The 26490-nt window shown below is 34.2% G+C and overlaps 4 protein-coding genes and 1 non-coding gene across 6 annotated transcripts; 4 read left to right on the forward strand and 1 right to left on the reverse strand.

Annotated features, from left to right (window-relative positions):
• Nucleotides 1-523: 523 nt before the first annotated feature.
• On the forward strand, nucleotides 524-5016 carry LOC140972937 (serine/arginine-rich SC35-like splicing factor SCL30A). 2 transcript variants are annotated; one of them, XM_073435419.1, is made up of 6 exons: nucleotides 524-670; nucleotides 1976-2128; nucleotides 2300-2377; nucleotides 3296-3460; nucleotides 4244-4378; nucleotides 4586-5016. In XM_073435419.1, the coding sequence occupies exons 2-6, from the start codon at nucleotides 1992-1994 to the stop codon at nucleotides 4857-4859; spliced, it is 789 nt and encodes a 262-aa protein (XP_073291520.1). In that variant the 5' UTR covers nucleotides 524-670; nucleotides 1976-1991; the 3' UTR covers nucleotides 4860-5016. The 2 variants fall into 2 exon arrangements, with proteins under 2 accessions (XP_073291520.1, XP_073291521.1); XM_073435420.1 differs by having other exon boundaries at nucleotides 550-680; nucleotides 1974-2128.
• Nucleotides 1501-1576, forward strand: LOC140974681 (small nucleolar RNA Z102/R77). Its single transcript, XR_012174838.1, has one exon. It is a non-coding gene; the product is annotated as a small nucleolar RNA Z102/R77 (small nucleolar RNA).
• A 6314-nt stretch (nucleotides 5017-11330) lies between the features above and the next one.
• Nucleotides 11331-14988, forward strand: LOC140972939 (F-box/kelch-repeat protein At1g55270-like). Its single transcript, XM_073435421.1, has 2 exons — nucleotides 11331-11812; nucleotides 13366-14988. The coding sequence occupies exons 1-2, from the start codon at nucleotides 11750-11752 to the stop codon at nucleotides 14605-14607; spliced, it is 1305 nt and encodes a 434-aa protein (XP_073291522.1). The 5' UTR covers nucleotides 11331-11749; the 3' UTR covers nucleotides 14608-14988.
• A 39-nt stretch (nucleotides 14989-15027) lies between these two features.
• Nucleotides 15028-16635, reverse strand: LOC140972940 (uncharacterized). Its single transcript, XM_073435422.1, has 2 exons — nucleotides 16123-16635; nucleotides 15028-15323 (listed from the first exon to the last, which is right to left on the reverse strand). The coding sequence occupies exons 1-2, from the start codon at nucleotides 16624-16626 to the stop codon at nucleotides 15279-15281; spliced, it is 549 nt and encodes a 182-aa protein (XP_073291523.1). The 5' UTR covers nucleotides 16627-16635; the 3' UTR covers nucleotides 15028-15278.
• A 3077-nt stretch (nucleotides 16636-19712) lies between these two features.
• On the forward strand, nucleotides 19713-24159 carry LOC140972941 (uncharacterized). The gene is made up of 8 exons (XM_073435423.1): nucleotides 19713-20003; nucleotides 20376-20501; nucleotides 20588-20627; nucleotides 20719-20801; nucleotides 21570-21647; nucleotides 21774-21827; nucleotides 21936-22070; nucleotides 22163-24159. The coding sequence occupies exons 1-8, from the start codon at nucleotides 19713-19715 to the stop codon at nucleotides 23648-23650; spliced, it is 2295 nt and encodes a 764-aa protein (XP_073291524.1). The 3' UTR covers nucleotides 23651-24159.
• Nucleotides 24160-26490: the final 2331 nt, after the last annotated feature.

The following is a 26490-nucleotide window of genomic DNA, read 5'->3' on the forward strand; positions in this document are numbered from 1 at the left end:
ATAAACATATAGAATGATCGACCTAAAAGTTAATAAAATAATAGTTTATTTAAAAATAATAATTGGAATTGAGAAAATTTGAATAATCTTTTTCCCTATATCGAATTTATCATAAATAAGAGGTAAAATGAGATTTTTTTTGTAAAATTTACTTTTCCAATAATTTTCTTATGAAAACACTTTAAAATCTAAATATATGAGACAAAAAGAATAATAAGTAGGTAAGCATGTATCTTTCAAATAAAAATAAGAATAAAAATAGAAAGGGGAATAAAAATAAAAGGTAATATGTTTTATATTTATATTTTATAAAAAGAGTGTTGTTGAACTCCAAAAAATTATTATCACACTTCATTTTTGTAATTTTTATATTAATATTTTAAGTAATTATTACACAAAAAATCATAAAAATGGATTATGAAAATAAATATTTGAAACATTTTGTAATCATTATAATATATTCGTTTAAAATTTATTATTCTACCACTTTTTTTTTTCTAAAAAAAAAATTTATTATTCAATCCGCAGAAATGCTATAAATGACCTAACCCTAGAGACATTTGCCGATGCGCTTCGCTCAGTTCAACCCTTAACGAAGCCCTCTCGCCTTATTACCTACGCCGCCCTCTCCTCTCTCGTGTGAAGAACTCGAGAAATATTCTGTTTTGCGGTAAATTTTGCACATTTTTAGTCAATATAATCCACGCTTTTGGTTATATGATTGGATTAGGGTTTGTCATTAAGCTGAATGTGTTTTCTTTGACCGTTTTAAGGTGTACCTATAAAACGTTGCTTTTTGAGTTTTGCTTCACTCCATGATTGTCTTGTAATGTGTGTTGTTGAAGGGTTTTTGCTATAGATTTTTCTCATCGACTGTGTGCTTGTGTGATTTGAGTGCAGACCAGAAATTCATATTTCTCTTTTCACTTGATTTGTTACACTGTAGGAGTTGTGATGTTCGTTTTTCAGATGCGTTAGTAGTCTTGATTTTTTTTTTTTATAAAAAAATCATTATACGAGTTCGTGACTTGTGGGCTCAGAATAATGAAATGATCATTATAATCGTTTGATAGCTGATATGATTGCTATTTATCATGTAGTAGCTTTAGGTTATCGTTCTAATTGTTCCCCACAAACTTTTAAATTTGATTTCCTTGTTGTGCTTCTAATTTTTTTTCCCTTAAAAAATCCTGAAGGTATTAATTCTCTCTCTTCCCATTAAGAATTTTGGAAATACGTTATATACTTGCAAAAACTTTTGGAAAAATTTGATGAATTCGGTTTTATTTGTACGGGCTGGAGAGGATTGACATCCAATCATCAATAATCTCACATGCAATTTGAGATAGCTTCGGCTGATTGGTTCTCTTAGTTCAAAGCTTCGTAACTCTTTTTTTCTTTGTTCTATGTAGTATTAATTTGGTTCATATTAGATAAACATCCCTCCATGGTTACTTTTTTCAAAAAAATTATGGGTGTTTGTGACTTATGGGTTCAGAAGAATGAAATGATGATTATAATCGTTTGATAGCTGATATGATGGCTATTTATATGTATTAGCTCTAGCTGATCATTCTATTTGTTCCCACTTCCCCATAAAACTTTTAATTTTGTTTCCCTGTTGTGTTTTTAAGATTTTTTCCCCTTATAAAATCCTGAAGGTATTAGTGCTCCTCCCACAGAGAATTTTGAAATTATGTTCCATACTTCAAAAACTTTTGGGAAATTTTTGATGAGGTACGGTTTTATATGTACGGGCTGGAGAGGATTGACATCCAATCATCAATAATCTCACATGCACTTTGAGATAGATTTGGCTATTGATTCTCTTAGTTCATAGTTCATACCCCTTCTGTCTTTGTTCTACATGGTATTAGTATAGTTCATAAAAGAGAAATTTCCCTCCATGGTTTTCTCTCTATTTACCACTAATTAGTTATGTGTTATTTCATCCAAAATTATTTTTGTCGGCCAGGATATAGTTAGCAATAATGAGGGGCAGGAGTTACACCCCTTCACCACAAAGAGAGTATGGTAGAAGAGGAAGGAGCCCTGGCCCTAGAGGACGCCATGATAGAGGAGATGCTCCTACAAGTCTCTTAGTCCGCAACCTTCGCCGTGACTGCAGGTAAGCTCTACCTAGTTTATATATTCTTGTCTACATCAAACCACCTTCCCAAACACACCCATGGCCAACACAGAAAAAAAGAGAGAGTAAACAAATTAACAAGAAAGTATGTTGCTACTCTTGGAACTGTAAACTTGTTGTACTACTAATAGTTTGCATTGCCATAAACAGGCCAGAAGACTTGAGAAGGCCATTTGGAGAATTTGGACCTTTAAAGGACATCTATTTGCCAAGGGATTACCACACTGGGTGAGCGATTGTGTATTACCTGACTTTGTACCTATGTGATTTTCCTATACCTTGTTTGTTAGCTTCGGTGTAGATTGATCATAACTAGATTTTTAATTATCTAATCTTTTCTTTTACTCAAATTTTTCTCCATATTTATTATCATAAATAGATATCTTTGTTAAAGATTTTTGAAATTTAGCAGTGAATTAAGAGTTATGAAGACTTCAATGAAGTAGTAAGAGTTCTGTTGACACATTCTAGTTGTAAGGGTTCTCTTGTCATCAATCAAGTAGTAAGGATTTGAAGGTGATGTAAATGATATGATAATGAAGATTGGAAGGGAAATCTGGTTTGAATTCAATGTGAAGAAATCAAGATTTCAAGTCTTGAAGAATTTCGAGTCATGTTATATTATCACTCACAAGGTGAGCTAGTGCTTGCTTATTCGCATATCATGGTCATCCATATTTTCTTAATTATTTTGAACAAGTAATTTAATTCGTGACGAGAAATTTTAGATATTTTTAGGTTCTCTTGACTGACTGATCTTTATTTTTCCACTCGCATGAAGTTCTCTACTTGCCTTTGAAGGCCTTTCATATTTTTATTTTTAACCATTTAATTGATTTGTGGCTAAAAATGTTTGAGATTTGTAGGTGGCATGCACTTCATTTGTATATTTCCTCTCTCACAAAGAAACTTTTTCTAGTGTTTTCTTTTAACCTTTTGTCTTTTCAGTTTTCAGTAGACTTTTTTAGGACTCAAAAACCGTCCCAAAAAATTTAATCTCCAAGGTTTTGACTTTCATCTGCTGATTGGGATATTTCACTTTATCTGACCTGCAACTCAGGCTTTGGATTGCCTGTGTGTTTGCTTCAATCATCAAAAACTGTGGCACACTGACTTTCTATTTTTTTTCCCTCTTCTTGTTTACAGTGAGCCTCGTGGCTTTGGATTTGTCCAATATGTGGAACCTGCTGATGCCTCAGAAGCTAAGTATGAGATGGATGGTCAGCTTTGGCAAGGTCGCGAGCTGACCGTTGTTTTTGCCGAGGAAAATCGAAAGAAGCCTGGTGAAATGCGACACAGAGAACGAGGAAGGTAAAGTCTGATTCTATTTTTCACAATTTGCTTTGTCTTTTCATTTGTTAAAAAAAAACTTATCCGAGTACTTAACTGATGGCTGATGTTTATTTGAACCCTGGATGGAAATTCTGAAAACCATACTGTTGATCGGCTGTCTTTAAGTTGATTTATGGTATCAGCGTACTTAAGAAAAGATTTTAACATTACTGTACGATGATTTTATAATATCCTTCTTGGTGTTTTCCCCCTTGTAAGCTTGAGTTAGCTAGCAGTCTGAGGTTTAAATATTGATCCATTCCGTTGTAACTCATATTTTATGGTTCATCGACGACACTGTTTTGATTATATTTTATAACTTTCATTAATAGTGTGCCAACTGCGAGCCATTCATATCGAGAATGACCTATGAATAATGAGAGAAGATAACTCTAGTGATGATACAGGTTATATCTAGTGGAATTTCTGTTGCATTCGTCTGCATGCATAATCCATTTTTCCTGTGTCCACAATGGAATTTCTACATGTTTTTGTAGTTGGTCCTACCAGAGTATGATATACTAAATAGAAGTGAAGCAATAATGTAATGGATTTTCCCAAAGAGATACGTATGGGCAAATGCCTTGCTCTTAACTATGTACATGTGGTCTTGATGATTATGATTTGAAAGTTTATTTGACTCAGGTTAAGAGTTAATTGGCATGTACATTAAGTTTATACGAATAAGCAGTTTTACCTAGTACATAGTAAATTGACTTTTGTTAATCTGAATTAGTGCTGACCACCGTTGATCTGTTGCAGGGGCCGTGTTTATGATCGAAGGAGATCACCTCCACGCTACTCGCATTCGCCTCGGTATTCTGCATCTCCACCTACACACCATGGAGGGTCTCAATCTCGTCGTGGTTACTACTCTCCTAGGAGAAAATACTCGAGGTAGAAAGGGCAATAGTATTTTACTGTATTATCTATAAAGTTATACCGAGGAAGAATGATACTACCCACCCTTTTTAAGCTAACTTGCAATGTCCAAATAGCTTTATTTTGCCATCTATTAATTTGTCTCAGGAAATGAGTAGTTGTGATCTTATTTCTATACCGCCGACCCATTTATTTTCTGCTTGGCATGATATATATTCGCAGGTCCAATTCGCCCCGAGAGAGAAGGGGTGGTAGAGAGAGACGATCATACTCGCGTTCTCCAGTGCAGGAACATTCTCCGCCAAATGATGGGCCAAGGAACCTCAACGGGAGTCCAGTGATTAGACGTTCACCTTATGGCTCTAGAAGCCGCAGCCAAAGCCCAGGTCGGGGCCATTCCCCAGGTATGATACGAAGCCCAAGCCGCAGCAGAAGCAGGAGTCCCCATCCTGCAGAGTATGCAAGGGAGCGCAGAAGGGATAGGCCTCGAAGCTAATGAATGAATGTCGGGAAAAAGTCGTGGAACTGTGTGATTTCTGAACTTCAAACTTTGTGGGTTTATCTGATTTAGCTGTCTTACTTCATTTGGACTCGAGAACTCTCCCAACATGTTCGGGTATTCTATGATGACATGACCTCGTATTTGTTTTGGATGTGTGCTGTTATTCTATGGTATTGATGAAAACTATTTGCAACGAAGTAGGTTAGCAGGCCTTTCCATATATTGTGTCCAGAATCCGTGGTAAATAAACCCGACCACTATTCGCTTTGACTCTGAAAACCTGGATCGAAAATTGAATATTCACCCTTTGATTTTCATAGCTAAAAAAAGAAAAAAATTGAATCGTGTGCAATTTTTTTGAACGGGGAAGAATATTTACACTTTTTTACATTTAGTTTTATAAATCGGCAATATCAACATTTGTTTATGTAATTTTGTTAATGACTCGATTATTGCCAAAAACTACATATCTCCAGGGATTGCTAAAAAAATCATTAAATTTGTTAATATTTTTAAATATACGATAAAACGCGAGTAAAATTTAAAATTATTATAAATTATATTGATTGTTACTTTTATTTAATCTAAATATATGTATTAGTTCAAATAATTTCAAATAAAAAATGTTTAGTGTTTGTTTTTAAATTTTATCACACATTTTTTTTATAAGACAGAAAACTTAATTTTTTCAATTAATAATAATATTAAATAAAAAGAAATATAGAGCCTAACAATCTTAGTATCTTAAAATGAAATTTTATTTATCAAATTATTAAAATCTGATGTGTATCAGCATAAAATAAATAGACTCAAAATAATAACGTTGATTTTTTTTTAAAAAAATATGAATTTAATCACTAGTAGGTATGTTCCATTACTGGTAAGACGATCTTCTCCAAGACAAGTCAACTGCTATTCCGCAAGATTCCCACGCACAAACTTGAGTCCACCGAGTTGAAATTAAAGATACAAATTGAGCTTTAAATGATAAATCATTACCTTTTTATCACAATCAACTAAAGACATGTAGCTGAATTCACTTGGTGACCCCACTTGATTCCAATTCTTACGGGGCTAACTGAATTGCATGGGGAAACTGATACATTCGGTATTATGCTTTCGTCGACGTTTTTACACTTGTAGTAGATATAACAATTAAATATCTGTTCCATTTAAAGATCACTTGCATCATTATATTTTATAGAGAAACATAATAATTTCCTTTTCCTTAAATTTGTTAGTTTCCCAACCCAATAAACTAATATTTTAAACCGGACTATTTTATTTTTTTAACCCAAGTCAATATTTTTTTTTAAAAAAATAACCTCATTTAGTGTATTTGTTGGGGAGATTTAATTTTTTTAAAAAAAATGTTGACTTGATCTATTTTTCCAAATATCCCATTTCAAACCTTAGCCTGACGATGACTAGCAATCTAATCTGATCCGATTGTCCAAAGCTGAAACTTAATTTCCAAACGAAAGGGGAAACACGACATACTGAAACTGATGGGAATACATACACACATAATAATCCTCAGACATTTTCATTCTGGTCCAGGGACAGAACATGACTGTGAAATGCAAAACATTAATCAAGAAAACATAGCTGCATAATCAAAACACGACAAATCAATACCAACGAAATAAAAATGAAATAATCATGTCAAAAGAGAGCTTCGCATCCACATACCATACACATGCATACTCAACTCGAACTTCTTGCCGATCAAATGAAGCAAGGATTTTTTTTTATCACGGTGAACTAGATAAGAACTAAAAGGCAAATCTTTCTTTTGAAGATCAACAACTTCACAGCAATAGATAATTTGGGATGGTGAAATACTAGCCTCTGCCCTTTCAACTTATTAAGCCCCAAATCCTTGATCAAACCCCCCAAAAGCATCCCTAGTGACGGCTGCGGCGTATTGTACTTTGTTCAACTCCAGATAAACCGAAGACAATGATTTTTTGATTGAGTTGAGTTGAGTTGAATTTAAATATGCATGCATATAGAATCATGAACGTCGAAGCTGTCAATTATTTTGTAAAGTTCCGAATGTCCCAAACACGGCTAGGAGTCGAGTTGTGTGCAAGGGTCATTATATCTGGATGGGGCAATTGTAACTCTACAGTCTACACACTTCCATCAGACAAGAGAAAGTTATTTCAGTAGTCTGTTTATTAGGAGTACTAATATCTTTGGCTATATTAAATTCTTTCACCACCTGTTTTGAAATATGGCAGCAACATGCACGGCCTATTGAAGCTGCTTTTATTACAGTTTCTTGATTTGAGCGTCACCTCTAGTTTGATGTATGTATGATCCTAGTTTTGGTGCTCCTAATTAATTTGCAGCAAGACGAGTTTGTTGGATAAATGGTAAGTAGTGAATGAAAGCTAGTGAGAGTTGTCCAACTTTGGAAAACGTGTCAAGAATAGTATTCCTTATTAGCTCCTAGTTTGAAATAAGGATTTAGGTCCCAAGTATCAGAAGTTTTTGGAAAGGGGAAGATGCTGATAGGAATTTGCAACAAGACGAGTTTTCGTGGAGACAAAGAAGGGAGCTGATATATGCACTTGAACACTTGAAACATTGGCTTTCCAATCAATGTTTGTCATGCTGCATCATAAATATTTCACAGAATTTTATGCCATTGCATTTGTTTATTCTCTCCAAGAATTCGAATTATCGGCGTTGTTATCCAAAACCGAACCTCACTTATGAGGAGTCTTGTTGAACGAAGAGATCAGTTGTATAACCTCGTCGAATGTTGGCAATGTGATTAATAATGAGACGGGAAATTTTTGTTAATATTAATTAGCAAATCGATTTTATATTTATGTCATGGTAGGCGAGGATATATGAGTTTTGCCAAATTTCATTTGGATTTTTCTGATCTTTGGTAGGTCCTCTTGGTTTCGAAAATTTAAATGCGGGTGGATTGGTTGCACATATCAATCAATTGGTTCGTGTTTTAGCTCTCCTAAGCTGTAGAAAAGTGCCCCATTTTATACGCACAATATCTATTTATTGAATACCAAAAATGAATCACATCACAATAATTAAAAAGTTATTGTTGTCTGTTCTAAAGTTGATTGAATATTAACAAATTGTTTTAGTTTGATTTGCATCGAAGAAAGCTGTTACACTTTTATCATTTAATATTCCAGCATCGTAGGTGGGTATTAACGTAAGATAATGTATTCAATTAATATTGTTGACTTCCTACGTTAATTCAGCTATCTTGAAATTATTGATTTGCCATCCCTAAACGACTACACTACTCTTGTGTAAAAAAATCATATATAATTATTAATTATAATAAAATATGCATGACTACCGATTTTATTTAACCAATTTTTTTGATTTCTTGCTTCACCATTTAGGTTAGTTCTATCTTTTGTAGTTGTACATGTAATGATCATGGACAGTAGGATGGCCCAACATGAAACTGATCAGCTCATACACATGCACCACTGTTGGTCATGGGATTTTGTGTAATAAGTTCCTTGTTTAGAGTCAAGGGGGTTAATGAATATTTTTAATGACGCAGGTTTTGTGTAATAAGCTCCGATTATTCTTTTGTGTGAGAAAATTAATTTTGATAATTTTTGTGGTCAAATTTTAGTCTTTTTTTAATCGACGTGGCGTTTATGTAATGTTGACGTGCCAAACCAACACCCATATATATAGAAAAACACAAAATTTCATATGAGATCGTATCAAAATTCAATTTTGTGAAATAAATCTCTTGTCTTGCCGACACATGAAAATTCATTACTTTTTCACTCGGGATATGAATCATATCAATTCGTTTTATAGAAAAAACATCATTGAGACTATCACACATGAGACCTATTCACGGAAAAATATATAACTAAAATATCTTGAAAAAGAAAAATTAAGATTGAAATTTTACAACACAACAATAAAAAAACAAAAAATTATAGAAAAGGGTCAAACAATATTATTTATTCTTATTTGTGTATATATTGTTGAGAGAAAAAAAAAGACTAGAAAGTGAAAAAAAGAATATTAAATTAAAATCAATAGCCATAGTTGAAAAAAGGAAGCAAGTCTTATCTTGGAAATTCCTAAATCCGAATGCAGCCAAAGTCAATGTTCATTAAAGCGGTCTATTGATCGATATATGTATAACCTCAATTATTTCCAGAGCATTTGAAAATTAAGACAAAAATTTGTGTGAAACGGTCTCACGAGTCGTATTTTGTGAGACAAATATCTTATTTGGGTCATTCATGAAAAAATATTACTTCTTATGTTAAGTGTATTATTTTTTATTGTGAATATCGGTAGGATTGACCCGTCTCACAGATAAAGATTCGTGAGACCGTCTCACAAGAGACCTATCCTTAGATCAAAAACGACTATTTTCTCCACATGAAAATGAATTCTAAAAGTATTTCTGTTTTACACAATTAAAAATTTCACTGACATTTCGTGCAACATTATCTGTTATATTAATAAATTGATTGCAACACAGATCAAATTATATCTGTTTTATAACTTCATCATATTTATAAATTCGTCACACTCATAACAATTTAGACGTGACAACTAATTATTAATATCATGAAATTTTTTAATATAAATTTTGTGCCAGTCAACCTTTTAAACTGTATTGTTTGTATAATACAACATTAATTTCCTGCTTTATGTGGATGATATTCCATATATATATATATTCATAATAAATTTGAAAAATGAGTTCATATTTAATTTTCTACTCGATTTAATCAAAGTCTGAAAAAATAGTTGTTAGAGAGTGAAATCCATCCATTGATATTCAATCATATTTTATGATGAAAGAAATTAATTAATAATTATGCAGCCGGCATCGTCAAACTCTACAGCTTTAATTTTCCATGCAAAATTAATCACCATTTATTTTCATTTGACCAACTCGCTAATATTTTCCTTCTCTTAAATTACTAATCAAAAGAAGTTTTGGATAATAAAATGATCATTTTAACTTCTAAATTTGCCTATTTCGGATTACAGTCGGTAAATATTCAAATTTGGGTTGTTTTCGTAAAAGTTAGATTGCGTTTAAGCTTTTGGTCATTTTTTTAATATATGAAATGTTGATGTGACGTTGAACGTATTATGATTTTCCGATATAATCGAAGTATTTTGGATTCACGTCAATATCTACCACAAAAAAGACCAAGACTAAAATCAAAATCAAAACATAAAATTACTAACAAGGCCAAAACCCAAATTCGATTATTTATATGAAACTCAGTGGACCATTTTGATTATTTCTTTTCTTTAGCAAATTGATTGTGGATTATATAAATTTCATGTAAATCACTTGAATTTCAAGTTCATTTCTCATGTTAATTTTTTTTAAAAAATTAATACAATAATGTTGAATTTTGCCAAAATTTCATATTTTTTTCATGAGTCAAATTCTATGCAACGTTTTTTCTTTTTGGGAGAAGGGGTCCATTTAGGTAGGGACATTAATTGCTTGAATTTATTTGTAACTCATTTGTCTAATAAGATATATTAAAACTTGGAGAATAAAGTTAAATTTATTTAACTTTAATTGTTAGGTTAAAATGTTTTAATTAATATGTGCAATTAAATTAATCAATGTAAAAATTGCTAACTTTTTTCATCGATCATATTATAGGTGAGAAACATATCACACAAGTAAGCATTAATTAAAATAAATATTTGTATAATTCTTTTATATACACACCATGGAATTCCGCAACCGTTATCAATCAATAAATAAATATTAGGTAAATATTCGGGCTAGTGCTATATCTTATAAACTATGTTAATTATATAAATCATGCTAAACAAATAATGTACCACATGCTAATATGAGAAAATGTTAATAAATTATTTTCAATATTTTGATAATTATAAGTTGGTATATAGTTTAAAAATATTTCAAACAACTTGTAAATAATAAAAAAACTTGTCTAAATTTTTTAAGAAAGAAATACTCTAATCGATTCCATGGACTTGTTCAAATGTAATAATTTTTCAACCCAACACGTCATTTTCTAAAAAATTGCTATATGATTTTAATATCACGCAACACATGGAATAACATGAATTTTTTCACCATATATATATATATATAGTTCTGTATCTTGATCAGACCAATCTCTATGTCCATCAATCAATTAGATATTTTTAGAATAATGTGAAGAAATATATCAAAATTTTATATTTAATAAACGAGTGTCAACTTATTGATAGATACAGACGAGATGGTTGACAACAAACCAAAACTATATATATATATATATATATATATATATAGATAAATTCAGAATAATAATCGTATAGGCTATCTTGGCCCTATAATTAATGCAAAAATTGAAAAATCTGACCAGCTTTCAGGTCTGCAGCGCAAGATTTGAAATCAATGAGGTAATTTACACATAATATCTTAATTAAGGATGGTATATTAATGCGGAATTCTGCAAATAAATCCAAGTTTGTTGACGCTAAAGACAATGGGACCAGCTGTAATCTTCAGTTAGCCTTTTATAAGTCTACCACTCTGTCAGATATCTAAAAATACCAGCTTGTATGTATGTGTATGTATAGATTCAAGTGTGTATTTGTGGTGTGTAGATAGAGAAAGCCGGAGAAAGGTATGCCCTTCACGGTTTGAAGTGGCTGTATCCCTAACTTCCAAACACAAGTTTTGCAGTTTGGTTTTCTTGTTTGTGTTTGAAGAGCACGAAAAGGGATCCGGAAAGAGAGCTCTTTCCGTGGCCTTGTGGGTTTTTCGTTTTCTGCATCAACTTTTGAGATATTCAGATTTCATTATTTTGGCTTCCGGGGTACGGTGATCTGTATTTACGAGAGAGAGGCGCATTTTCTGCATACCCATGGAGCAAATTATTGAGAGGTCTTCAAATGTACACAGGAATTTTAGAGCTCGAGCTCCACTGGTGAGACTCACAGCTTTTGATTTTTTAAATTTGTTTGATTTTGAAGATGCCCGGATGAGATTCTTGGTAAATGTGGTGTGTTATGTCGCTATATTCCTTGGTTTTATGATTAGAATTTGTTCTGGGTCTTTCTTTCTTCTTGAAGTTCACGTTGTTTTGATTTCCGTTTTCCAAATTATTATGGTATCCAGCTGAATTTATGTTCAAGATACCATTTTATGAATCTTTGACTTCTCGTTCATTTAGTTACCTGTTTATAAATGTTCTGCTTTTTCCCATTAATGGCTGTTCTTATCTACATTTTATATGATGGGTGCACATAGACTTGGATGCTTCTTCTATGGTGTTGCTGTGATTTCCTGACAAATTCATGGTTTGGAACCTGATGTACATCTTAACTTGGATCTGAATTCGTTGGGAAGTGGGAACACTAACAATTTGACAATTACTCCATTAATTTGATCTTGTAACTTAAAATTTCTTAGTGCTTGAATTCATCCTCGAATGAGATTTACTAAGCCGTTTTGTTTCCGGAAAATCAATTATGGTAATTAACCGGATGTGTTATTTGTCTCATGTTTGATAGTTAAGGTTATTTCAACTTATCATTTTTGGTCTTTAAGTGTTGGCCTTTACTTGATTCTACCTTATACATTTCACCATAAAATGTCTCATGTTCGATCTCCTAGCTTTCCTTCCAACTTTTATCTGGGTTCTTCTTCCCTTTTTGCATTTTTCTGGATGTTCCTGTTTATCTTACTGATAAGTGACGCTAAAATAGGCACCCAATCGGTTTTATATCCCAGTTCCATGAAGATGCACATGTTAGCTCAAGTATGTCAAACTTATTTGGCAGGATTTGCTGTTCTCTATGCCAAGTGAGCTCACAAACATGTGTAGTAAATAATTCAACAGTTGCCAACACCCCTAGTGGTTGAGTGACGCAAACCTGTCATATCTTTCCCCCAACATGGGAGAGGCATTGGTTCGAACCCAAGTATACATGCGCAAAACAAGAATGAATCCTTATGACTGGATCAGTCAAAGTTGTCCTTAGATAGCCTAGAGTGCACATTTAACTGTCATATCTTTAGCAATGTTGCTGTCTTCCAATTTCTGTCAGAATGTTTTTGGATGAAATGTATAACCGAAGTTGGCATATGAATTCCAATCATCATTGATAGGGATATTCAAACCGAACCGACTTTGCTAAAGTTCAATCTTTCTGAATCCCGAAATTTCTCCAGCTACAAAAGAGGCTGAAGCACGTGACTTAAATCTCATCTTTAAATGTATTTTTTTCCGCTATTTGGGTACGTTATGGGTATTGTGAGGAGATTCAGCTTCGAGGGTGATGCAACTATTTCAAAAGGTCAGATGCATAACTTGTTTCGGGCAGTTGGTAGGTATGTATATGGAATGGTGGGCTAATATTCGAGTGCAAAAGATGTGGTACAAATTAATGAACGTCAGAGTTCCTATTAATTATTTGTTGTTCCTGTTACAGTGCTGTTATTGCAACTTTGTGTCATCCTGACCAAGAAATGTTGCAGGTTGACTCGGTATCATGTTATTGCAAAGTCGACTCAGGGTTGATTGGGGCAGGAAAATTTGTTCCAGGATCTAAACTTTGTATCCAACCTGATATTAATCCTCGTGCGCACAAGGCAAAAAACTCACGTAGGGAGAGGAGCAGGGTTCAGCCACCACTTCTACCTGGACTCCCTGATGATCTTGCAATTGCTTGTCTGATCCGAGTCCCTCGCATTGAACATAACAAGCTCCGCCTAGTTTGCAAGAGATGGTACAAGCTGTTGGCTGGAAATTTCTTTTACTCTCTGAGGAAGAGTCTTGGTATGGCTGAAGAATGGGTGTACGTAGTTAAAAGAGATCGTGATGGGCGCATCTCCTGGCATGCTTTTGACCCAACCTACCAATTGTGGCAGCCGCTTCCGCCTGTTCCCGTGGAGTACAATGCAGCAGTTGGATTTGGCTGTGCTGTACTTAGTGGCTGTCACCTTTATCTTTTTGGAGGAAAAGATCCACTGAAGGGCTCGATGAGGCGGGTCATTTTTTATAGTGCTCGGACGAATAAATGGCACAGGGCACCTGACATGCTTCGTAAAAGGCACTTCTTTGGTTCCTGTGTAATCAACAACTGTCTTTATGTTGCAGGAGGAGAATGTGAAGGAATCCAGAGAACTCTACGTTCTGCTGAAGTGTACGACCCAAACAGAAACAGGTGGAATTTTATTGCTGATATGAGCACGGCTATGGTGCCGTTCATTGGGGTAGTTTATACTGGAAAGTGGTTCTTAAAAGGTCTTGGAGCACATAGGGAAGTTTTAAGTGAAGCTTATACCCCAGAAACGAATTCTTGGAGCCCGATTAATGATGGTATGGTTGCTGGTTGGCGAAACCCGAGTATCTCTATGAATGGTAAGCTTTATGCATTAGATTGTCGAGATGGGTGTAGACTAAGAGTCTATGATGAAGGCACAAATTCTTGGCACCGATTCATAGACAGCAAGCTCCATTTAGGCAATTCTCGCGCCCTTGAGGCTGCTGCTCTTGTTCCTCTTAACGGGAAGCTCTGTATAATTCGAAACAATATGAGCATTAGTATGGTTGATGTGTCGAATCCGGATAAACAGGTGGAGAGCAACCCTAACATTTGGGAGAATATAGTGAGTAAAGGTCATTTCCGAACTTTGTTCACGAATTTGTGGTCTAGTATCGCTGGGAGAAGTGGATTGAAGAGCCACATTGTGCACTGCCAGGTGCTTCAAGCATGACCGTGTAACATATTTCTCCCACTTCATTATCTAAAGATTCAGTATGGTTATCAAAATTGGATATCTGCAGTTTTTTCAATCGAATTCATGATTGAAAAACGCACGAGTCAAGTATGAACAGTAGACCATTTGAAAGGCTTGTGCCCGGACGTGTCAAGAATCATGTCTGGTCTCTGGTTCTAATCGCTTACATCTTGTCAGATGGGATCATCTATTTTTTCACATGAGTACATTTTTGTCGTTCCAATCAATAGTCTGTTTATTGCTTACCTGGGGTATTACTATTGTGATATTGGATATCCTTTCTTGTAAATACGAGTGGGGTAGAAAATTGAGTCAGCATTAGACAAAATGTTATTCAAATACTTGATTCTTGCTTCACCTGCTCTTTGTCAGCTCTTGCCAGCTAAAGACGAGATATGGAAAATCCCCGCACTGTTATATTTGGACAATTTAGCATTTCGACGTTTCTTATTAATTTATCTAAGTATGAGATGTTTATCCATCGCTCTGTTACATGATCAAAACCTTTAGCTAAAGTACATATAGTTACAGGTACACTGGCATTCGTATGACTAGCAGTCGAGCTTGAATATATAGTCCACACGTGGTAGCATTTTATTCAGATTCTTCACAGCTTCACCAGCTATAAAATGTTGCATGTTCCAACACTAACCAGCTAAAAGCATAGGTGCATAGTTTCTTGGAACTGGAAGCTGTGATTACCAAACGAACAAGGTGAGATACAATACAAGAACACCACGTGAATGAAAGTTCAAAGTTGTTTAATAATTTCACACACTCCATTTTGTAAATGCTATAAAACAAAGGCAAGAGAGATCCAAGATTCCCACGCATAATACACAACAAATAAACGTAAAAGTAACAATATCTTAAATTGTTGATCACACAATCAGATCAGAATACTAAAACATATATGCTGTGTTTCCTCGACCCTAATACCTTAAAAATTACACGTTAGACTCGACCTTTTCCCTTTTATATGATTATATCTGCATCTAATTCCACCCCATGCACACATCGAGTTTCTTGAATTGAAAATTTTGCGCCATGTTTGTTCATGTTAACTGGATGTCCTTTTCTCAGCAAACATAAACACAAACATACCCATATTTTTTTGCAAATTCTTCAGCCAAAATTCATCCCACTTATACTTTCCTTGGTAATATTCATGATTTTAGTTCAATTTTCCACCGCTCCCAATGTAAATTATAACGTGATATTTTATTCTATATCAAAATAGACATAGTCAAATTCTAAAAGGTACACGAATTCACATGAATCAATGCAGAGACATAACATCAAAGAAAAAATCCTCCTGGAACAAGCACTAGTTCACACTTTGTGAACACGAAGTTAAACACATGATCCCCGGAGTTAGTACGAACTTTTCAGTTGTTCAAGAATTTGAAAGCAAGAAATCCAGTTAGAAAATGCGTTCAACAGTTTAAAGATTTCAGTAAAGAACAGCAACTTACAGATGATGATATTTACCTGCTTTAAAGTGAAGGCCTTATCTTTGCAGGAACGCACAGTTAAGAACTGATCCACATCAAGCTTCTTGTCGATGATTCCAACACTGAAATAAATACTATGAGAAGGAGGCAAGTCCACCTTGATCTCACCAACATTGAACCAGAAAAAAAAACTTTGCACCTCAATACCCTTCAAATCAGTGATAGACCCAATACTCAACTTCCCGGTAATCTTTTTCTCGTAATAAACCGTGTACTCGAACTTTATGTAACAGGGTTTCTTTAAATTCACCTCAAAATTTCCATCTTGATCGAGCGTGTAGTTGGTGACAGAATCAGGTAAGAGACCACTGGGGAGGCCGTATTTTGGGAGGAGTTCATACACAGTTGGTTCGGGATTTGATGCAGTGGGGAAAGATGAAGAACAGGTGATTAGGTGATGGAAAATGAAGAAGAAGATGAAGAGCTTTGGGATTTTGGACGCCATTGATTTTTCTGGATGGGTGCGTTTGCGTGTGGACATTTGTCAAGTTTAAAGATACAAAATCGCGAAAGGACAAAATAGCGGTGTGTGTTAGGTGGTCGTACTCTGATTTATTTTATTCGTCTTTTTTTATTTATTTATTTATAATTATAATATATCCAAAAGTAGTGTCAAAATTTCAAATGACAACGAATATATATTTTTATATATAAATATAATGTAAAAATATTTTTTTTGGTTCAAAAAGTTTAATTTATTTCATATTATAACTAACTAGTAGATCTTTCGTGAGACTATGTCACGACTCTATATCTATGACAGGTACATTCGAATCATATATAACATGAAAATTGAAAAGTAATAATTTTGACATAAAAATAATATCTTTTATGAGTTGAGTCATGTTGAAAATCTGTCTCGTAAAATTGATCTGTAAAACGATCTCACGATAATTTTTTTTATCAATAAATTATCACGTTATAGTGCGCTTCATTAATACCTAGTGAGCAAGATTAGCAAAATCGAGAGATTAATCACACTATGGATATCAGATTAATTAATATTAGGAAATATAACAATCAATTGTCCATCCTAGCTATAAACTTTGATAAAGTTCTAAAAAAAAGAAGTTTTTTATGAGAAAATGTAAAACGGGTTGACTGGATCTATATTTAGACTGAAAAATATCACTTTTTATATAAAAAATAATATTTTTTTATAAATTGAATCGAGTGAAATATGTCGTCTATTCATCTCATAAAATTAAAATCAAATAATTTATTTTTTAAAAAATGTCATCTCACACTATCATAAAATAAAAACAATGGAGACAATAGACCAACCAACTTAAAAACAAAGAAAAATACTTCACCATATCCTACCATTATTCCAATGTATTTAATAATTAAGGGAAAAAGAAAGTAAAGTCTATTGTGAGATAGTTTCTAGAATTTTTATTTATGAGATGAGTCAATCATGTCCATATTTACAATAATAAGAAATATTTTTTGACATAAAAAAATAATATTTTACATTAATAACTCAAATAAGATATCCATCTCACGAAATTGACCAGTATTAGTTTTTGTGTAAAAATAATTTAATCACTCAAAAACTTGTTACATCCTCTCGTCTCTATCTCATTATCACAAGTCTTATCTACCATTGTCTCATTATCCTAAGAAAAAGTTATTAATAAATTCAAATTTACAAAAACATATTTCACTAATTATTATTATGTATGAATCAAAGATTATATCATACCTTATTCAACGTACAAACAAATGATAAAATTAATTAAACTATGATAGTGTAAATAAAAGATTAATAATCAAATTCTATTTCAATATCAAAGACAATGATCAATAAACATACTGTAAATGAACCATAACCTCCGCCACTTTCTACTAGAGCCATAGCGCAATCTCTGGCCATAAGAATCCGGCACCACTCTATGGCCTCGACTTGGTTTCCATCCCATTATCCGAACTTCGAAAGCCTACCTTTAGTTGAATCGCGCAAGCCACTGAGTTACTAAACGAGGTCTCTCCCCTACGTTGGTGAAGCTGACATTTACGTGAATCAAATGTCGCCCTACCCTTAAATCTCATCACATAGTTATAAAAATTGTACCAAAAAAAGAAAATCGGGCAAAACAAATTTCAAAGATCAATATTTCATAATATCTCTATAAACAAAATTTAAGAAATAATCCCTTCGTTGCCATTGTTCGCAAAATTATCGAACAGTTTAGCATCGGGTGAATCCCGTACCAAATACAGAAAGCTTTTCAAGAAAACATAAACATAAAACTAGCAAAACATTGAATAGATTTTGGCAAAAACACTGAATTTAGTCTTATCTCATTATACATAATAATAATAATAATAATGAGGCAAAAACTTGTGTGAGACGGTCTCACGTGTCGTATTTTGTGAGACGGTCTCTTATTCGGGTCATCCATGAAAAAATATTAATTTTTATACTAAGAGTATTACTTTTTATTGTGAATATCGATAGGGTTGATCCGTTTCACAGATAAAAATTCGTGAGATCGTCTCACAAGTGACTTACTCTAATAACGATGCAAACTGTATTAGTTCGAGATTTGTGGTAACAGCTACATGTTTTATCTTTAACAATAAATGCAGGATAAATTTCAAATTTAGTAAATTCTAACCATGATATGTAAAAATAGACCTAATAAAAAACTTATCCATGCTCTCAAAAATGGAAATTGACTCTTTCATTTCAGAGTAGGAAGCAGGGGAAACCCTAATCAAGCTCTCAAAATAATGAAGAACCAATTTCCCCAAACTCGCGAAGGATAAGCGTAATCATTTACATAGTTCTTGACCCCGAACCCCTTATCTGTCAATCCCCTTTCAGGTATAACCGTAGATGTAGACGTAGATAAACATTTTCTTCGTGAATATGGTTTTTTACGCTTCTGATTGGTGAAATGATTTATTTAGATTGTAAAGCAACGAAGAAGTTGTTCTTTCTGTAGTTTTATCTGTGTTTGTGGAATGTTGGTTGCCAAGTAGGATACAATATAATATTGGAGTGAAAATGACTGATGTATCAACTGTATTTCCATGATTCATCTTTTTCTCTGATATAACTCGGATGCTGTGTGTTGTTAAATTTTTAGCAGTTTTTGTTTCGAGACTCTTTGAGAATTTTGCTGCTACTGCACTTTTTATCCTCTTTTTATTCTTCAGTGTAGGCATTTGATTATGCCTCTTTTTTTCAAATTATCTGAAGCACATAAATTTTAATCTAAAATCCAAAAGTGCAAAGTTTATTTTGTTTGAGAACAATGCAAAGAGAGATAGGGAATGTATTCTGGTTGAGACTTTGAAACCAGCTGTGTTTATTTTGTTTGAGGACAATGCAAAGAGAGATAGGGAACGAATTCTGGTTGGGACTTTGAAACCAGCGGTTTGCTTGGGAATCAGATAAATTTGGAGTTTAGCCGTTCATTTACATGTTTTGATGCCCATCACAGTAATCATTGATTATAGCAGGGATCATTCCTAGAGTTGGATTTATTGACCATGACTCATATCCAAACCATTTGTTCCTGAAAGTAAAGTGATTGGTGGGAGCATTTATATTGTAAGATGGGAATAGAGGTTGAGCATACATCTAGCCCTATCCAGACTGTTACACTGACTCAATCATCTGCATCAACTAGTGGGCCAAAGACATCCATGTTCACAAAAAAACCAGGATTTGTTATCCCGAAAAACAAGTTATCTGGTTCACTTGTTCCTTTTTTTCGGGGTGCTAAAAAGGGAGATGGTGACACACTGAATGAGGAAGCTTCTAATCGGGTTCAGAGAAAAACCAAATGGGGCCCTGATCTGAACCTGGATACCACTGTTCGAAAAGGGAGAGTTTTGGCGTATCAGGTATTCGGATTTTCTCTTCCTTGGTATATGAACGTCAGTCGCTTTTTTTTTCTTCTCCCCAAAAACTCATGCGATTATGTACATGTATACGTTTATACCATGAAAATGCTTTTTTTTTTTTTTACTTTTCCCAAGCCATAGTATTTAGTTGAAATTTTGCTTGAATAGAAGAATTTAGTTCATAGGATTGGGATGAAGGCACATCGCCCAACTATTGGGTGGGAATTTAATTGCTCTCTAGAAAAATAAATATCTATGTTCAAATGGGTGAAACGTGTCAGTATATCATTTTCAACAGCTCGGATTAACTTCACATATAGGGGCTTTAAGTGATCCTATTTCTGCTTTTGTGATGGTGCACATTTTGGACAGGCTCGAATCAATCAAATATCGCAGCAGCTGGCCGTAGGGTCGCTGGCAGTGGATAACAACCAAGGACCATTATCCACATCTGAATTTGATGATGGGAAGTCATCGTATCATCAGCTTAGTCGGGAGGTAAGTTAACTTTTCAGAATGTATTTTTTGGTGCTTTGTATTTTCTTTATTATTCATAGACTTACACTATGGGATACGGATGATAGGCATTGGAAATGCTGGAAGTTGAAAAGCGAGAAATTATTGGTATGTAGAAAACAGAATCCAAAAATGTTTTTACAACTTTTATGTTTTTCTTGTGAAGTGACTCAGTTTGCTTATTCTGCTCTATTTTCAGGTGAATTACTAAAGTTAAATCCAAGTTACAAGGCTCCCCCTGATTACAAACCTCTGTTAAAAGAGGCAAATGTTCCAATTCCTGTGAGTATTTCTTGGCTTGGATTTGTTTTTTGTACGTGTGGGTTCATGTTATTGTTATCACATTCAATCATTGCAAGCTGTATGGAAATTTTTGATTTATATATTTTATGAATATATGTCAATAAACAAAGACACTTCTTTCAGAAAAGATTATATAGATGATCTCTGCAATGAAAAACAGTTTGCGAGATATTAGTATTATGCCAATGTGTAAATGTCGTTACCATCTTCTTAAGAATTGCAAGAATACCAGAAATATGTAACAACCGTTGCATGCTAATTGATAATAAGGTAGAATAACTAGGAAAAATGAGAATGTGATGGCAAGAAATACTTTATAACAGAGATGAATGGGCGAGTCTTTTTTTTTAATTGTGAAACAGAGCTGGGATAGCAGTAAGATAATGATATATGCCTGCTCAAATATGCAAAAACAAAAAGCATGATTGTGCATGAAAGAAGGCTTGGATAGTGCATGAAAGAGAGAGAAATCATTCATAAAAGAGTATTCCTATGGAATGTACTGTTCATGTTAAAAATTTGTCCTTTCTTTGGTCACTTCAATTTGTTCAGACTAGATACATTTATTTGCAGCTTACTGTTCTTGCATAAAATGTCCCTTCTGTGGTCACTTCAGTTTGTTCAGACCAGATAATTTATCTGCGACTCACTTTTCTCGCGTTACTGTAACAAGCTTGCCATCCTTGTGTTTGATTATAATTGTTGTGATGGTTCGTTATGAGAGCCTGCCTATATCTCTCTGTGCAGATCAAAGAATATCCTGGATACAATTTTATTGGTTTAATATTTGGTCCTGCAAGTGATACTCAAAAGAGATTGGAAAAGGTATGTAATCTTTATTACTCTTTTGCACCATTATGGAAGGTCTGTTTGTTGAGTTTTTTCATTGCACTAACTAAAACATGCTGTCATATGAAATGATAATTTCTGCTTTCTTGGCTTACAAATCAGGAAACAGGAGCTAAAATACGAGTTTATGGCACAAAAGCAGATAAGGGAGGGAAGGTAAAAGACTCCAGCAATATATTCCGTCCATTCATGTCTTAATCTTGTCCATAGCATAACATTTTACTCGACCTGACCTAGCTACTCATTTTTCCCTGTATTTTATAGTTTGAGGTTAATTCTACCGATACCAAAGAAACAGTCAGTTCTTATGAAGATCTATATGTACATGTATCAGCTGACACATTTGAGAAAATTGATGCAGCTGTGGCTTTGATTGAATTGCTAGTCACCCCGGTTTCGGTTCGTACCTAGTACAAACCAAGATATTAAGCTGCGCTCTACTTTGTACAATTGTTGTCATGCGTTAACTTACTATTTCTGCTTTTTGTCAGGTGAACCCATTGTCTTCTTCAACAACATTGACCTCAACAGCTGATGACAGTATGATAGCTGATCCAATTCAACGCATGCCAAGCTCGTTTAAGGCGGCTACACTGGTAAATCAGGGAATAACTCTGCCATCTGCAGGACCTTTACCAACTCAGACTCAAGGTTACATGCCACAATATCCTCAGGCATGGTTTTCCGCAGGTCCAACCCAGATTCCATTGTTTCCACAGTCTGGATTAGTCCCCTCAATAAATTCTTCTGCACCATTACTTGGTAATCCTGTCCAAGCAAATTCCACTAGCATCCCTTCATTTTTTGGTCCTCCACCGGTTATACCTGCAAGCTTCAATCAAGTTCCCCAAAATTCTTCCTTTGTTGCCTCCAGACCTCAACCACCCATTGCTTTACAGCCACCACAAATACCAATGGTTCCACTGCTTGTTCGTTCTCAAGGAAATAGTGCTATGGCTTCTCAGAATATGGCCTTGTCTGTTGCTCCTCGAGTGAATATCCCTAACAACATGATATCATCTATACCTGCTCCAACCCAATCCACTGGAGCCCCGTTGGGCCATCCTATTACTTCTTTATCTTATGGTTCTGCTCCACAACCTCAAAGGGGCTTCTCTCCATTGCTTCCATCAATGGCATCTGAGTCGGTAACTTCATCAATTGGACCAATGCAGCCTGCTATACCACTTGTAGCATTGCGTGCTCCATCCCCGAACATCATGACTGGTTCCACACCGATTCCTTTCCCGAGAACTTCTTCAGCGTCATTTCCTGGAATGAATATTTCTATTTCTGCGGCAATTCCAAGACCTCAGCATGGCAGTTCCAGTGACTTCACTTTTCAGCCTCAACGCCCACAGAATACTGTCTCTCAGGTGTCTTTGCAAAGCAGTCAACCTGCGAACCATAATCTGGCACCCCCAATTCAAACAGGGCACACACCTTTAACGCCACCGTCTCCTTTGGTCAGACCGTTGATTAATAATATGAATCCATATCAGGTTCAGAGTTTCCCAAGGATTCAGGTCAGCCATCAGATGAATCAACCAAGACCACAGATTTCCATGAACTTAGTCGGGAGTCCAGCAACCCCACTTATACCACCTAGAGGTCTGTCATTACCAGGTCACAACACCATTTCATCCGGTACATTCCAACATATGCAACCAAGAAACTTTACTCCACCTCACGTTATTGGTAATCAAGCTGGTCCTTTTCCTCCCAGAGCAGCAAACCAGATGAATAGTTTTCCACAAAGTCATTCTCCTGGAGCAACCCCGCAGAGGTTCCCAAGCCCACGTCCACATTTTGGTAACTATTCTGGCAAGCCATTTTCTGGTGGCACACAGCAAATATATGATCCCTTTGTACCCACTTCTGTACCTCTCAACCCTCAAATGGGTGGTGATGCAGCCAAGGTACATAATGAAACTGATCCAGAGTATGAGGACCTGATGGCCTCTGTGGGAGTTAAGTGATTTGTTTTGTCAACCATAGTTACGAAGTTTTTGGGCATCGGTTGTGGCTTCATCCAAATGATTTCTTCAGTAAATTTGGATGTTCTGAGGCTCGATCTTGGATTGTACCGTGAAAGAGCTGCCATATTATTTGTTGGTCTCCTGTAATTGTTGATTTTATGTCATTGAGTCGCATTCTTTGCGAGGTGTACCGACTAGCTAATGCCAAATGGCAACTTGATGAGTAAGATCAGCTAAAATTCATGTTATGTTTCATATATTTGGTATGTTCAAATTCGATAAGACGGTGCATATGAATTCAGTAGATCAACCAAAAAAACTTGAAAAATGACATGGTCTGGTTTGCATGCACGCGTTGTGACCTTTTCTGTACGACCAACTGCGGATGTGCATTTTGCGCTGTTGGCTATCCAGTTTCCGATGTTTGTGAATGCATGCGTTTGTGATTATCATAATTCAAGACTTTTATGTTTTGTGGGACTTGATGAATAAATGGCGGCTTTGTGAGAGATTTGTTTTGAGAATGAATGCAAAGGAAACATTTTAGTGGATCTCAAATTAATTTTCTTCTGATTATGTTTTTTTGTGGATTGTACCCCCATAAATATGTAGTGTACACCTGTTACTTTACCATGAATTAAAATTGGGCATCTTAATCAAGAACGAAGAGATTTGGATATTTTAACCAAATGGTTATCTCCATCTATCAAAGGATCCTCATGATGGATTTACAGGTTGTACTTTGCTTTGTATTGTGCAACGAATGAAAGATTATTTCTGAACTCTCTTTTCGATCAAAAATGAAATGGACGAAAAATATGAATATGAGATGGTTTGTACGCTATAATGCAATTCGGGGATGCTTGGAAATGAGGTCCTGTCTGTACTATGTAAAAATTTGGAGTCGCCTTTTCACAAATAGACACTTCCTTCCGCCTATATTTAATCTAGTCCATTAGATCATAGTCTAAAAGTCAATATTGCACCCTTCATAAAGGATCGTGGACATCCAATGTCTTCATCCATCAGATCGAACCTGATGCATCAATATTGTCAGGATAGAAAATGTGTTTAGAGCTGAATTAGCAATTAAAGTCATTCTCAATCCGACTAGCGCTAGGTGCATAAAATCTTGTAGCAGTTAATTGGCTAATTTCCGAAAATCTATTCGCTTAAATGTTATTGATAAAGCGAGACATTTTTAAAAAAAATAATAATAATAAGAAGAAACACAAAATTTCTTCAATACTAGCAATATAACACACACTTTGTGTGAAAATTAAATAAAAGATAATTAATGGAAGGAAAAAAGATAAAGAACATGAAGAGCTATTTAATTTTTGGATGCAAGTATTTTAGACGGTTAGATTCCCCGCGGTTGAGACTTCTCATTTCGTAGCAAAAAACACGTCTTAAAAGTGATACAGGGAGACTCTAAATCAATAATATGTGAAGATTAACTTGAAAAAATCTCATTCGGTTGAAAAATTATTTAAAAATGTGAAAAATATGTGTTGAAAATGTGAATGTTGAATGTTGAAAATTAGGTAAAATTAGGTGTTGAATATTGAAAATTAGTGTGTGATGATGTAGGTAATGATGTATTTTATTTTTGGATTATTTTTAAAAATTTTCTATAAATAGATTTCTCATTTGTGAAGAAAATCACAATTGAGTTGAGAGAAAAATATTATAAAGTGTGTAGTGTGATAATTTTGAGAGTTTGAGATTTTTACTTTTCACCGTAAATTTTTACTTTTTCACAACACGTTATCAGCACGAAGTTCTAAAAGTCCTCCATATTTTTCCAAGCTCCAAAACAGATTAAAAAGGTAACAAAAGTAATTATATTTATTTTACTGTTTATTTATTTATTGTGTATATACTTAATATATAATATAATGTTATAATAAAATAAATTTTTCAAAAACTTGTTATAAATCCTGGGAGGATGTTAAGACGACATCCCACACTCCCGGTAAGGGATACGACAAGTATAAAAGTCTATAAGATTTTTAAACAAAATATCTTATGACACCTCATTATAATATTGTGATATGATATACATAATTATTTAAAACATTACTAATATTATATACACCATATTATTATCATAAAATTATACAAATACATACATTTATTTTCTTGTACACCAACGGTCATAAACGGTAATAAAACGGCTAGTTTTTGCCCTATAAATATGATCTCACAAACACATTCAATCTCTCCAACTTTCTCTTCTTCTCTAAAATTATTCTTCATCAAATTTTTGAAGAAAAAAGAAGAAGACTTTCACAAAGTTATTTTTAATTATTTTTGTTATAATACTCACGAATCTTGTACTTATCGGAGAATATCCTCCTCATGTGTTTTCTTTATTTTTACGAATGCTTGTATTTGTTGTTTATCCATTACTTTGTATTGAAATATTCATTAACTAATAAAATGCATCATAATTTTTTTAGTACCACCATGTCAAACTTGACAAAGCTCGAATTTGTTGCACTCGACATTACGGGGAAAAATTATATGCCATGGACTCTCGATGTAGAAATGCATCTTGAGTCATTGGGTCTAAGTGAGACCATTAAAGAAAATGGTATATCTTCATCACAAGAAAAAGCAAAAGCTATAATATTTTTGCGTCGACATCTCGATGAAGGTTTAAAATGTGAATATCTCATCGAAAAAGATCCCATGACTATGTGGAAAGGATTGAAAGAAAGATTTGAACATATAAGGGAAGTTATACTTCCGACCGCCCGTGATGAATGGAATATGTTAAGATTCCAAGATTTTAAGAAAGTCAGTGATTACGATTCAGCGATGTATCGAATAAT

The sequence above is a fragment of the Primulina huaijiensis genome, chromosome 3, assembly GCF_012295235.1.
Source record: "Primulina huaijiensis isolate GDHJ02 chromosome 3, ASM1229523v2, whole genome shotgun sequence".
Taxonomy (NCBI): Eukaryota; Viridiplantae; Streptophyta; class Magnoliopsida; order Lamiales; family Gesneriaceae; genus Primulina; species Primulina huaijiensis.